A 13,509-nucleotide genomic window follows, 5' to 3' on the forward strand; every position below is an offset into this window, starting at 1 on the left:
CAAGGAGGGTTGCCGGTAGTAGAAGTCAGGTGGACTGGTCTGGCCTTGTACGTTATAGGGGTGTGAGTGACATAAGACTGATTACTAGGTTTGAAAGGACCAAAATTAATTTGTGGATATGTTTTGATATTATTTTATATTTAGTAATTTGTTACTGGAAAAAATGTGCAGATATAGTAGTACTGTGCTATTTTTTCCCCCCAGGATTTGGCGTTACTGTAAAGTTATTTAAAGTTTGTTTAGCTCTTGTTAGGATAGTAATTGTGAATCATTTTTAACCAAAATTTGTATGTCTACTCAGTAAACAGGGATGTTCAAGATGCTGAGTGCACAAAAAAAAAAAAAGAGGGACAGAAAACTTAATAAATGGTGAACTTGTGTCATATGAATATAAGGAGTGAAAAAGCTAATATAAGGGGCCCTGTATGCAAAAACTTAAATAGCTATGTGTAGAAAATAGCTTGGTTTGCATCTTGGAGATAAGGATTTTTAAAATTGAAAATGCAAAATTATGCCAAAATTTCTGGGATGCGGTCATTCGTCCCCCCTCCTCCCAGCAGGTCTACCATCTCTCCTCCCACACTAGGTCCAGTCAGTGGAATGCTTTTTTGTTTGGGGGGCCCAAAAGCACTGCCCAGGCTCCACCCCAGACCCAGCCGCCATACTAATAATAGTACTAGTTGTAAATGCCATTTCTTCCATTCATTTTTCACATACACACAATATAATCTTATTAATAATACATAATGGTAACCACAAAATTAAACTACACAAACCACACTCTTTTACCCCTCCCCACCTTGCACAGCATTTCTTACTCTCTCCTCCACCCCCATGTGCTATGTCCACCATCTCTCTCTCATTCCTTCCCTTGCTGTAAAGGGAGTGAGAAAAGCAAGATAGAGGGATCCAGGGTATATCACTCCAACTCCTTCTACTGCCATATCCAACATTTCTCCCTCTCTCATCCCCCCCAGACTGTGTGCAGCATCTTTTACCCCTGCCCAGCAGCCCCATGCCCAACATTTCTCCTTCTATTATCCCTCTCCAGAACCATGCAACATCTCTTCCTCAATTCCCTCCACCACCAGGTCCAACATTCTTCCCTCTTGCATCTGTCCCACTGTTCCCTCTCCAACACCACGTCCAACATTTCTCCCTCTCATCTCTCTCTACCTTACTCCTCTCCCACCAACATGTCCAACAATTCTCTTCCTATGCCCAACATTCTCCTCTTTCTTCCTTTCCCCATGTACACTATTTCTTTCCCTCACATCCATGCTCAACAATTTTCCCTTTCTATTCCCTCCTCCACCTCAGCATCTCTTTCCTTCTATCCTTCCATCCTATGTCCCAAGTTCATACCCCTTCCCTCCCTTCTTTCTGTATCCCTCCCTTCCTTCTGTATCCCAAGTTTGTGCCCCCTCCCTCCTTCCTTACTGACATTTTCTCTGCGTACAGTTGCTTTGTGTTTTTTAAAATTTTATTGTTGGTTGATCATTTTGACTTGGTCATTTTAAAAGTAGCTCGCAAGCCAAAAAAGTGTGGGTACCTCTGCTGTAGAGCCATTTCTTGTATGATTGGATGAACTATATTTATCTTTTTTTTGTTAGTTGTTTAAATTCATGCAGAAATAAATGGCTAGATTGAACCTAATGACTTCATTAATGTCTTTCCCTTTTTTTAAACCTCTATACCATTTGAAAGAGGGCAAATATCTAATTATTCCCTTCTAGAATTGGATACTTCTTAAATTTAGTAAAAATATTCTGGCACAAGTGTCAAACCTTAAAAAAGGAAGTCATATTGAGCATTGGAAAATAATAATAAACTAATAAAAAATAGTACACATTTAGGGCTCCTTTTACTAAGTTGTGATAGTGGTTTTAGCGTGCGCAGAATTACCATGTGCACTAGATGCTAACGCCAGCATTGAGCTGGCTTTAGTTTTCCCGCTTAGTGCGGGGGTTTGTGTGCGCTAAAAATGTTAGCGCACCTTAGTAAAAGAAGGGGTTAATTTTCCCCATCCCACCCCACCCCACCCGGCTACCCATTCGGGTCTTTATCTGCCGTCATCTACTATGTTACTTTTTCATGCCACCCGGCTGGAAAAAATTTCTGGGGAGAACACTGTACTGTATATACTATTGCAAGCGCTGTGCATGCCATGTAGTGCTTTAGAAATGCTTAGTAGTCATAGTACTTGATAACAGAAACAGCCAGCAGTAAGAATAGGACTGTATATTCCTTCATAAGAGATAAACAGGCAAAAATAAGATATGAGGGGTTGCCAAGAATGTGGCTATAAAAGGGAAGGGAATTATACACTGCAATCTGAATATTAAGGACATGCTTTACCCTGAGATATAATACCTTGGGTCAGTGGTGATCCAGGTGGTTTCCAATCCTGTAGTCTATGGTTAATGCACAGCATGCAGATATTATCCCAGGGGAGCTCCTGCACAGGAGGCCTATCCTCCTCTGAATCCAAGGCCTGCTGTTCCTGCCATTGCATATAGCTTCTAGTCAGGAGATTCTCTACTTGACACAGTAAAAGGGGCAGAGTTTCTGGAGAACTGGAAATCTGCGACACATATTGAAAAATCATGGAGCAGACAGGGTGCCAAGGAGCTGCAAGATAGTAGATTTCAAGGTTACAACCAGAAAAGATTATGTAATAGATACACATACTATAAGAATAATTTGCAAGTTTTACAAAACACATGTAGGGCTGGTCTATAACAGGAAGCATGTTAGCCATCTACTTTCTTTTACAGAATAGTAACCTGAGCTTAACTTTTAGGCACAAGCATTTAAACTAGCCATATAGCTGGTTTACATCTTAGTGTCTAAATGTCAGAGATATGCATGTAATTACACACGTGCGAGCTCTGTTCATGGGTTCACCACACTTGTAAATAATATGCATTATGTAAGGTGAGTGGTATTTGAGGAATAGCACTAAGATGAAATTTTAACATTTATGCATATCTTTATTCTAAACATTTGTACATATAATGGGCACATAAATGTTAATGCCTTTGTTAGAGAATTGCACCATAATGCCTTGTAAAATTTTCCACAAAGTGCATTAAAGGAGGAATTTGTTCTATCCAACATAATTTATGCTTTCTTTATTCATTTTATTGAAAATTTCCACCCAATGTGTGGCAGCGACCAAAAATGCAAACAGGATGCTAGGAATTATTAAAAAAGGGATGGTTAACAAGACTAAGAATGTTATAATGTCCCTGTATTGCTCCATGGTGCAACCTCATCTGGAGTATTGCGTTCAATTCTGGTCTCCTTATCTCAAGAAAGATATAGCGGCACTAGAAAAGGTTCAAAGAAGAGCAACTAAGATGATAAAGGGGTTGAAACTCCTCTTATATCAGGAAAGACTAAAAAGGTTAGGGCTCTTAAGCTTGGAAAAGAGACAGCTAAGGGGAGATATGATTGAAGTCTACAAAATCCTGAGTGGAGTAGAACGGTAGAAGTGGATCGATTTTTCACTCCATCAAAAATTACAAAGACTAGGGGGACCCTCGATAAAGTTACAGGGAAATACTTTTAAAACCAATAGGAGGTACATGAACAGACAAAACCAGTGTGTCTGCCATCACCATTGCCTGATACTTCGCATTGCTTCTTTGCAATGCTGCCTTTAATTTTTCTATAGAAGTATACACCCAGGACATTAAAGTGTATATTTACTCTAAGCCAGTGTCCCACAAACATTTTGTGGCTAGTGGCACACTAAATGCAGTGCCCCAACCGGAAGACACCCGGAAGTCATCGTGATGACATCACGCAGCGTCAACATCCGCGCATGAGCAGAGGCCCGTCTTGCCGTGACCCCACCGTTACAAGGATCCAGGAAGTGCAGAGAGAAGAGGAGAGATGCCGGCCAGGAGGAGAGTCATTCACACCAGCTGACTTCCAACAGGATGTGACTCTCGCCACGAGAGGCACATCCTGTAGGCAGGCAGCCGGCATGGATGACTCTCCTCCTCGCCCGTGTGTAGTGGCACACCAGAAATCTCAGGAGGCACAGTTTGTGATACACTGCTCTAAACTGTCATCCTTGGGAGCAAACCTGTGATTCTCAGATCTCAATGAAAAGTCTTTCCTTGATATATAATTTGGTTCTGAGGCTTTATTCTAGGCTTCACACATACAGCTTGCCTAATAGGCTAGAGCTGGAATGGGAAGGATAAACAGTGCTTCACTGCATTCTGGGACAAAATCCAGCAATGGTTGTTTCTGATATCAAAGCTTGTAAGTGTAATTCCCTGGGAAACCTGAGTGAGGTTGAGTCTGGGTGAGCTTCCCCAGAAGGAGAAAATGGCTATTGGTTGAAGGAAGGGATACACATAGCCAATTGGTATGCGATCTAAGTGGAAGAATACAGTTTGGTACATTAATGTGAGAGGAAAGAAATAATACTGTAATATTACTGTGATGATTGATAGGTTGATATCATTGGGGGGACAGAATAAAAGGGGTTGCCATTTTGAGCATGACTTGTGGAGAGAGGGTATCCTACCCAGCATAATAAGCAGGGGCTGCATGTTAAGGGGATCTCTAATGGAAGAGCAGGGGTCGATGGAAGAGCTCTGGGGGAGGGGGGGAGGGAGTAATCCTCCTTCTCCAAGAGTGGAACAGGAAAGAAACCTGTTTGAGATTGGAGGTAAGTGAGAAGAACCACACCTTTGGTGAAGAAGGCTGAATACGAAGGTCTGGTCCTGTATTGGTTTTGTGGCTGGAGAAAAGCACAGCAGGTCACTTGTCTGACAAGAGAGAGGACGAGCTGCAACCCCGGATTGTGTCGCTAGGTGGGACAGGTTTGGAAAGTTAAGAACTAAATAGAACCTGAAAGTGATTGAATTTGGAGGATTTGTCATCTGATTAGTGCCCAGGAATAGAGAATAACAGAGTGAGAAAATTCATCACCGTTCCCGTCCCCGTGGATAACTGTGGGAAACCATCTCCATGTCATTCTTTAAGGAGAGAGGAAAGAATCAGAGTATGAATGGGCACAGCCACTGACCTTCAAGCCTTGCATTGAAGAATGCTGGTGTAGAAGGACTGAAATTGAGTTAGACACTAAAAAATAACATGGAATTATTTCCCACGGTTATCTACGGGGATGGGAGCAGTGATGAATTTTGTCACCGTGTCATTCTCTATCCGGGAACTTCACCCTGAAGGAATATAGAATACAGACTGTTAAGCTGACTTGCTACTGCAAAATCCTGTTAAATGATGAAGTTCTGCCAGTAAAAGTTCACGAGTTTAAAAGCAATTTCCGGAGAGTACATTTTTTCCTGGGACTGTGTGTTATAGTCATGAAGGTGGTGGCCTAAAACCCTCCAGCCTATTGGGATTTAACTTAGACCCAGCCTGTGTCTAGCTTAACAAATTAAACATTGTTTTGTATACTCTGGCCCAGGTGCCTGACCCAAGGAACTTAGCTGGTGTCCCTGAACTGTGTGAGCAGGATCAGAATTACAAAATGTTGTTATAATTTCTCTAGTATTGGGGGTAGTCAGGAGTACTGCCTTTGCTGGGTGAAGTGCGAGTCAGACCAAGTTACTGTAAGCTAGGATCATAATGAAAGAAAAATTAGGTTCTTACCTCAATAATCTTCTTTCTTGTAGATGTGTCTAGTAGTGTTGAAAGCTAGGGTTATGCATCTGAACCTGCAAGTTGCTTGCAGAATGCTGTCAATCATCTTTGAACTCTGCCTCCTTCCCAGAGAGCTGCTCTTGCCCCTTCAGTTTGTACAAAAGCAATCAAACAGCACTGTAAAGACAGCCATAACTGCAAGGAGGGAAACGGGAAAAAAATCCCAGACACTACAATTCTGCTATTTAATATATTCATAAATGATCTAGAAACAAGGACGAAGTGTGAGATAATAAAATTTGCGGACGACACCAAACTATTCAGTGGAGCTCAGACTAAAGAGGACTGCGAAGAATCGCAAAGGGACTTGAACAAACTAGGAGAATGGGCGACGAGGTGGCAGATGAAGTTCAACGTTGAGAAAAACACAGTTACTTACCGTAACAGGTGTTATCCAGGGACAGCAGGCAGATATTCTTAACTGATGGGTGACGACACCGATGGAGCCCCGGTACGGACAATTTTAGAGTGATTGCACTCTAAGAACTTAGAAAGTTCTAGTTAGGCCGCACCGCGCATGCGCGAGTGCCTTCCCGCCCAACTGAGGCGCGCGGTCCCCAGTTAAGATAAGCCAGCTAAGAAGCCAACCCGAGGAGGTGGGTGGGACGTAAGAATATCTGCCTGCTGTCCCTGGATAATACCTTTTACGGTAAGTAACTGTGCTTTATCCCAGGACAAGCAGGCAGCATATTCTTAACTGATGGGTGACCTCCAAGCTAACAAAAAGAGGGATGGAGGGAAGGTTGGCCATTAGGAAAATAAATGTTGCAAAACAGACTGGCCGAAGTGTCCATCCCGTCTGGAGAATGCATCCAGACAATAATGAGACGTGAAAATATGAACTGAGGACCAAGTAGCAGCCTTGCAGATTTCCTCAATAGGAGTTGATCTGAGGAAAGCCACAGAGGCTGCCATAACTCTAATTTTATGGGCCGTGACAGAACCTTCCAGTGTCAGTCCGGTCTGAGCATAACAGAGACGAGGCAGCAAGCCAATTGGAAATCGTTCGCTTAGAAACAGGATGACCCAACTTATTTGGATCAAAAGACAGAAAACGTTGGGGAGATGATCTGTGAGACTTAGTGTGCTCTAAATAGTAAGCCAAAGAACACTTACAGTCCAAAGTATGTAAAGCCTGTTCTCCTGGATGAGAATGCGGTTTCGGGAAGAATACAGGTAAGACAATGGACTGGTTAAGGTGAAAGTCAGAGACAACCTTAGGGAGAAACTTTGGATGTGTATGCAGAACCACCTTGTCATGATGAAAAACAGTGAAAGGTGGATCTGCAACTAGTGCATGTAACTCACTGACCCTCCTGGCGGAGGTGAGAGCAATAAGGAAGACCACTTTCCAAGTGAGAAATTTGAAATGAGCTGTGGCCAATGGTTCAAAAAGAGGCTTCATTAAGGCGGAAAGAACCACATTGAGATCCCAGACAACAGGAGGAGGCTTGAGAGGTGGTTTCACATTGAAAAGCCCCCGCATAAATCTGGAAACCAAAGGATGAGCAGTAAGAGGTTTTCCGTGAACAGGTTCATGAAAAGCAGTAATGACACTGAGGTGGACTCTGATAGAGGTAGACTTGAGCTCAGAGTTAGATAGGGAAAGAAGATTATCTAAGACAAGTTCTACTGCTAAGGAAATTGGATTATGATGATGCCGAAGACACCAGGAAGAAAAGCGGGTCCATTTCTGATGATAACATTGAAGAGTGGCCGGCTTCCTAGAAGCATCAAGAATAGAACGGACAGGCTGAGAAAGGAGAGAGTGATTTGAGCTCAGGCCGAGAGATACCAAGCAGTCAGGTGCAGACTGGAGGTTGGGATGTAGAAGGGAGTAAGCAGAGAAGGAAACAGTGGAAGAAGTATGGGCTCCCTGGAACTGAGTTGAAGAAGGAAGGAGAACCAATGTTGCCTGGGCCACCGTGGAACGATGAGAATCATGGTGGCGTGTTCCCTCTGTAGCTTGAACAAGGTCCGCAACATGTAGAGGAGGAAAGGCATAAAGGAAGAGATTGGACCAATCCAGGAGAAACGCATCTGCTGCCAGACGATGAGGGGAGTAGAGTCTGGAGCAAAATTGGGGCAGTTGATGATTGTGAGGAGCCTCAAAGAGGTCCACTTGAGGAGTGCCCCATTGAGCGAAAATGGACTGAAGAGTCATGGGATCGAGAGTCCATTCGTGAAGTTGGAGAATTCTGCTGAGATTGTCTGCTAAAGAATTCTGCTCTCCTTGAATGTAGACAGCTTTCAGAAATAAATGGCGACCAAATCTTTTGGGCCTCCTGACATAGCAGGCGAAAGCCCGTCTCCCCCTGCTTGTTGATGTAGTACATTGCAACTTGATTGTCTGTGCAGAGTAGCAGTACTTGAGGAAAGAGGAGATGCTGAAAAGCCTTGAGGGCATAAAACATCACTCTGAGTTCCAGGAAATTGATGTGATGTTTCTTTTCCTGGGCAGTCCAAAGGCCCTGAGTTTGGAGTTTGTTCAAGTGAGCTTCCCAGGCATATGGGGATGCGTCTGTGGTGATGACCAGATGATGATGAGGCAGATGGAACAGAAGGCCTTTGGAGAGATTGAAAGATTTTAACCACCATTGCAGAGAATGTCGAAGAGACGATGTCACAGATATGTGTCGCTAACAAGGATCCGTCGCCTGGGGCCATTGGGTAGCTAGGGTCCATTGAGGAGTAAGCAGGTGAAGACGTGCGAGGGAGGTGACATGAACTGTCGGAGAACAAAGAGCAAAAGAGAACCGGCATGGCTTACCATACAGGTGAAGGAAGCCATAAAAGAAAAGAAGGACTCTTTCAAAAAATGGAAATGCATAAAGACAACCGAAGCCTGGAACAAACATAAAGATGATCAGAAGAAATGTCACAAGGCGGTGAGGGATGCAAAACAGGAATATGAGGAAAAAATAGCCCAGGAGGCCAAAAACTTCAAGCCCTTCTTTAGATACGTGAAAGGGAAAAAACCTGCAAAAGAGGCAGTGGGACCCCTGGACGACCAGGGAAGAAAAGGGTACATCAAGGAAGATAAACAAATCGCAGACAAACTAAATTCCTTCTTTGCGTCCGTCTTTACGAAGGAGGACACCTCAACAATACCTGAAGCGGAGAAAGTGTTTGCAGGAGAAATAGAAGACAGCCTCACCACAGTTGAAGTGGACTTAGACCAGATATACTATCAGATCGACAAACTTAAAAGTGACAAATCCCCTGGACCGGATGGGATTCATCCGAGAGTCTTAAAGGAATTGAAGGTTGAAATCGGAGAGTTATTGCAAAAACTTGCAAACCTGACAATCAGAACTGGACAGATACCGGACGACTGGAGGATAGCGAACGTCACCCCAATTTTCAAAAAAGGATCGAGAGGGGAACCGGGCAACTACAGACCTGTGAGTCTTACGTCTGTCCCTGGCAAGATGGTTGAAGCACTGATCAAGGATAGCATAGTCCGGCACTTGGACGCACATGACTTGATGAAACCCAGTCAACATGGATTCAGGAAAGGGAAATCATGTCTGACGAATTTACTCCAATTTTTTGAGACCGTGAATGAGCAAATTGATAGTGGGAAGCCGGTGGACATAATATACTTGGACTTCCAGAAAGCGTTCGACAAAGTTCCACACGAAAGACTTCTCAGGAAACTACAAAGCCATGGCATAGAGGGGGATATACAAAGGTGGATAGGCAAATGGCTGGAAAACCGAAAGCAGAGAGTGGGCATAAATGGGAAGTTCTCCGACTGGGAGAAAGTGACTAGTGGTGTACCCCAGGGCTCGGTACTTGGGCCGATCCTTTTTAATATTTATATCAATGACCTGGAGGAAGGAACATCCAGTGAGATCATCAAGTTTGCAGACGATACAAAACTATGCCGGGCGATCAGATCGCAGGATGATAGAGAGAAACTCCAGAGCGACTTGTGTCGGTTAGAAACATGGGCGGAGAAATGGCAGATGAAGTTCAATGTGGAGAAATGCAAGGTAATGCATTTAGGCAATAAAAATAAGGAATACGAGTATACAATGTCAGGTGCAACTCTGGGGAAGAGTGAACAAGAAAAGGACCTGGGTGTACTGATAGATAGGACCCTGAAGCCGTCGGCACAATGCGCGGCAGCGGCAAAGAAGGCAAATAGAATGTTGGGCATGATAAAGAAAGGAATCTCGAGTAGATCGGAGAAAGTTATAATGCCGCTTTATAGGGCAATGGTCAGACCACACTTGGAATACTGCGTCCAACATTGGTCTCCCTACCTAAAGAAGGATATAAAACTGCTGGAGAGGGTGCAGAGACGAGCAACAAAACTGGTGAAGGGTATGGAGAAACTGGAATACGAGGACAGACTTATAACACTAGGATTGTTCTCCCTTGAGAAAAGGAGACTGCGTGGGGATATGATCGAGACCTTCAAAATACTGAAAGGAATCGACAAAATAGAGCAGAGAAGATTATTTACATTGTCCAATTTGACACGGACTAGAGGACATGTAATGAAGCTAAGGGGGGACAGGTTCAGGACTAATGTCAGGAAGTTCTGCTTCACTCAGAGAGTGGTTGACACCTGGAATGCCCTCCCAGAGGAGATTATGACGGAATCGACCGTCCTAGGCTTCAAGAGCAAACTAGATGCATATCTCCTTAAGAGAGGCATATAAGGATATGGTGGACTATAAATTAAGCCAGGTGTACACCTGGCAGGGCCTCCGCATGTGCGGATCGCCGGACTTGATGGACCGAAGGTCTGATCCGGAGAAGGCAGTTCTTATGTTCTTATGTTATGTGATCCAAGAATACCATCATTTGTTTAGCAGAGATGGAAAGCTGTGTGAGCACCTGTTGACAGAGTTGAAGAAGGGTCTGAAGGCGGTCGGGTGGAAGAAACGCCCTCATGAGAACAGTGTCCAATATCGCTCCAATGAACTGAAGCCGTTGAGTGGGGATGAGATGTGACTTGGGCAGGTTGATCTCGAAACCCAGAAGTTGGAGAAAAAGTATGGTCTGGTTGGTAGCATGAACCACTTCCCGGAGAGGAAGGAGCCTTGATTAACTAGTCGTCCAGGTAAGGGAAGACCTGGAGATGGTGGGAGCGTAGGAAAGCGACCACCACAATGAGACATTTCGTGAATACCCTGGGAGAGGAGGACAGACCGAAGGGTAACACTTTGTACTGGTAATTACAGCGGTTGATCATAAACCTGAGATATTGTCTGGAGGTCAGATTGATCGGTATGTGTGTGTAAGCCTCTTGGGAGGGAAGAGTCTGAAAATTGAGAGAATAGCCGTGGCGAATGATGTTTAGAACCCACTGGTCTGAAGTGATGAGTTCCCAACGGCTGAGGAAAATGGGAAGACGTCTTCCTATGGGTTGAGGCAGAGGGGAAGATGGTGGAAGACTGGAGAATGAAGTCACAAGGGTTGAGTAGACTTAGGTTGGGCAGGAGGTTTCACTGGTTGCTGCTGTTGAGAACGAGGCTGCTGGCGTTGCTGCTGATGTGGCCGTCAAGGTTGCTGAGAAGCAGGTGGCAAGGGACGAGCAGAGTAGCGGCATTGATAAGATGATTGCTGGCGAAAAGGTCGAGCAGGGGGAGGCTTCTTTTTGTTTTTGAGCAAAGTGTCCCACCTGGTCTTTTGTGTGGTAGTATCCAGAGAGTCACCAAATAACTCATCACCTAAGCAAGGAGCATTAGCAAGGCGGTCCTGGTGGTTGACATCGAGTTCTGAGACTCTAAGCAAAGCTAAACGCTACATAGCAACCGCCATCGCAGTAACCCTCGAGGTCAGTTCAAAGGTGACGTAAATAGAACGGACCTTGAACTTCCAAAGCTGCAATAAACTGGAAATATATTGGTAAAATAATGGGATTTTCCGGTCAGGGAGATATTTTTCAAAAGAAGACAGTTGCTGGATGAGGTGCTTCAGGTAAAAAGAGAAATGAAAGGCGTAGTTACCTGAGCAATTGGCTAGCATAGCATTTTGATATAAACGCTTGCCAAACTTATCCATGGCCTTACCCTCTCTGCCAGGAGGGACAGAAGCATAGACACTAGTGCCTGCAGTCTTTTTTAGAGTGGACTCTACCAGCAAAGATTCATGCGGGAGTTGGGGCTTGTCAAAGCCTGGAATGGGAATAACTTTGTACAAAGTATCTAATTTGCGGGAGCACCGGAGATGGTTAAACGTGTCTCCAGGTTTTTATAAAAAGTTTCTCTCAAAATGTCATGGAGGGGCAATTTGAGAAATTCCTTAGGAGGTTGATCAAAGTCTAAAGCCTCAAGGAATGCCTTAGACTTTTTGGATTCAGCCTCCAAAGGAATAGAGAGGGACTCACACATCTCCTTCAAAAAGTGTGTAAAGGAGGACTGATCAGGTTTAGTAGAAGGGTCCCGCAGAGAGGGATCTTCTTCAGCCGACGAAGCCTCTTCATTGGACACCAAAGGCTCTTCGGAATCGTCCCTCAGATCAGGATCCCGTACCTGAGAACCCCGACCCCGGGAGCCCGGAGTCGAAGGTTCAGTATGTAAAGTTTTGCGCACTGACTTTCGGGACCGCAGAGAAGCGGTGCCCGGAGAAGTAACAAGTGGCCGGTGCCGGGAGTGGTCAGAAAGCTGCGGCTGTTCAGAGGTCGTTTGAAAGGCACGGTGTAGGCCTCTCGGTTCTGTGGACAAGACAGGCATGGAGATCGAAGAGGCAGATTGAACCGGTACCGACAGAAGCTCAGACCGGACCGGGACTGGAAGGTTCGGTGCCAACAGAGCAGGAAGAAGGTGCTGCAATTGCTCTTTGAGTCGGACCTGGAGGATGGCTGCAATATGGTCATCCAAGGAAGGCACCGGTATCGCTTTCTTTTTCTGCGGTACCTGCGGTGCCGCTCGACGCCCAGAGGATGAGGAGGCCGATGATGATGCACTCACCTCTATAGGGGCGGAGCATTTACGAGGGCGCTTCGAGGTCAGCAGGACTGGACTCTCTGCCATAGCGACCGGAGGCCTCTCCAGGGAAGAGGAAAGCTTCTTAGCTGGCTTACCTGGAGGGTGCGACACCGGAAGAATGTCATGAGGTGTCGAGGAAGTCGGTGCCGGTTTAGAAGGGGCCGCCAACGCTGGGGTGGATGTCGAGGGATCAGCCATGTCGGCACCAAAAAGCAGTTTTTGCTGAATCTGCCGGTTCTCTAAGGTGCGCTTTTTAAGGGAAGCGCAACAGGTGCAAGATGAAGCCCTATGATCCGGACCCAGGCACCAGTGGTGTCCAGTTGGATACACCAATTGTGTGGGTCGGATAAGAAGATGGGGCGTGCACACCGTTGACACTTCTTAAATCTCGGCTGCGGGGGCATGAAGGTGAAAACGGCCTAAATCGAAGGCGGAGGCTTCGATCGTGGCAACAGGCCCCGCCGGGGCGAGACGGAAAAAAGAAAAAGAGAATATATATATATATATATATATTTTTTTTTTTTTTAAATTTTTGTTAAAGAAACAAAAGAAAAAACTCCTAAGAAAAAAATGCGAGAGCGGGAAGGCAAGAAAAAACTTTCAATGACCGTTGAAAAAAACGCGTCTTCTTAGCTCCGCGGAAACTAAGAAACTGGGGACCGCGCGCCTCCGTCGGGCGGGAAGGCACTCACGCATGCGCGGTGCGGCCTAACTAGAACTTTCTAAGTTCTTAGAGTGCAATCACTCTAAAATTGTCCGTACCGGGGCTCCGTCGGTGCCGTCACCCATCAGTTAAGAATATGTTGCCTGCTTGTCCTGGGATAATGTAAAGTATTACATGTGGGAAGCAGAAACCCAAGGTACAACTATACGA

At 45.1% G+C, this 13,509-nt stretch overlaps 1 protein-coding gene across 1 annotated transcript in view; it reads right to left on the bottom strand.

Moving 5' to 3' along the window:
• Positions 1 to 13,509, bottom strand: part of MCM3AP (minichromosome maintenance complex component 3 associated protein) — a 556,273-nt gene that overhangs the window by 56,229 nt on the left and 486,535 nt on the right. The window contains 1 exon segment of the mRNA XM_033944925.1: positions 2,374 to 2,631. Within this exon segment, the coding sequence (XP_033800816.1) occupies positions 2,374 to 2,631 (258 nt within the window).

The sequence above is a fragment of the Geotrypetes seraphini genome, chromosome 5 (genome assembly GCF_902459505.1).
Source record: "Geotrypetes seraphini chromosome 5, aGeoSer1.1, whole genome shotgun sequence".
NCBI lineage: Eukaryota > Metazoa > Chordata > Amphibia > Gymnophiona > Dermophiidae > Geotrypetes > Geotrypetes seraphini.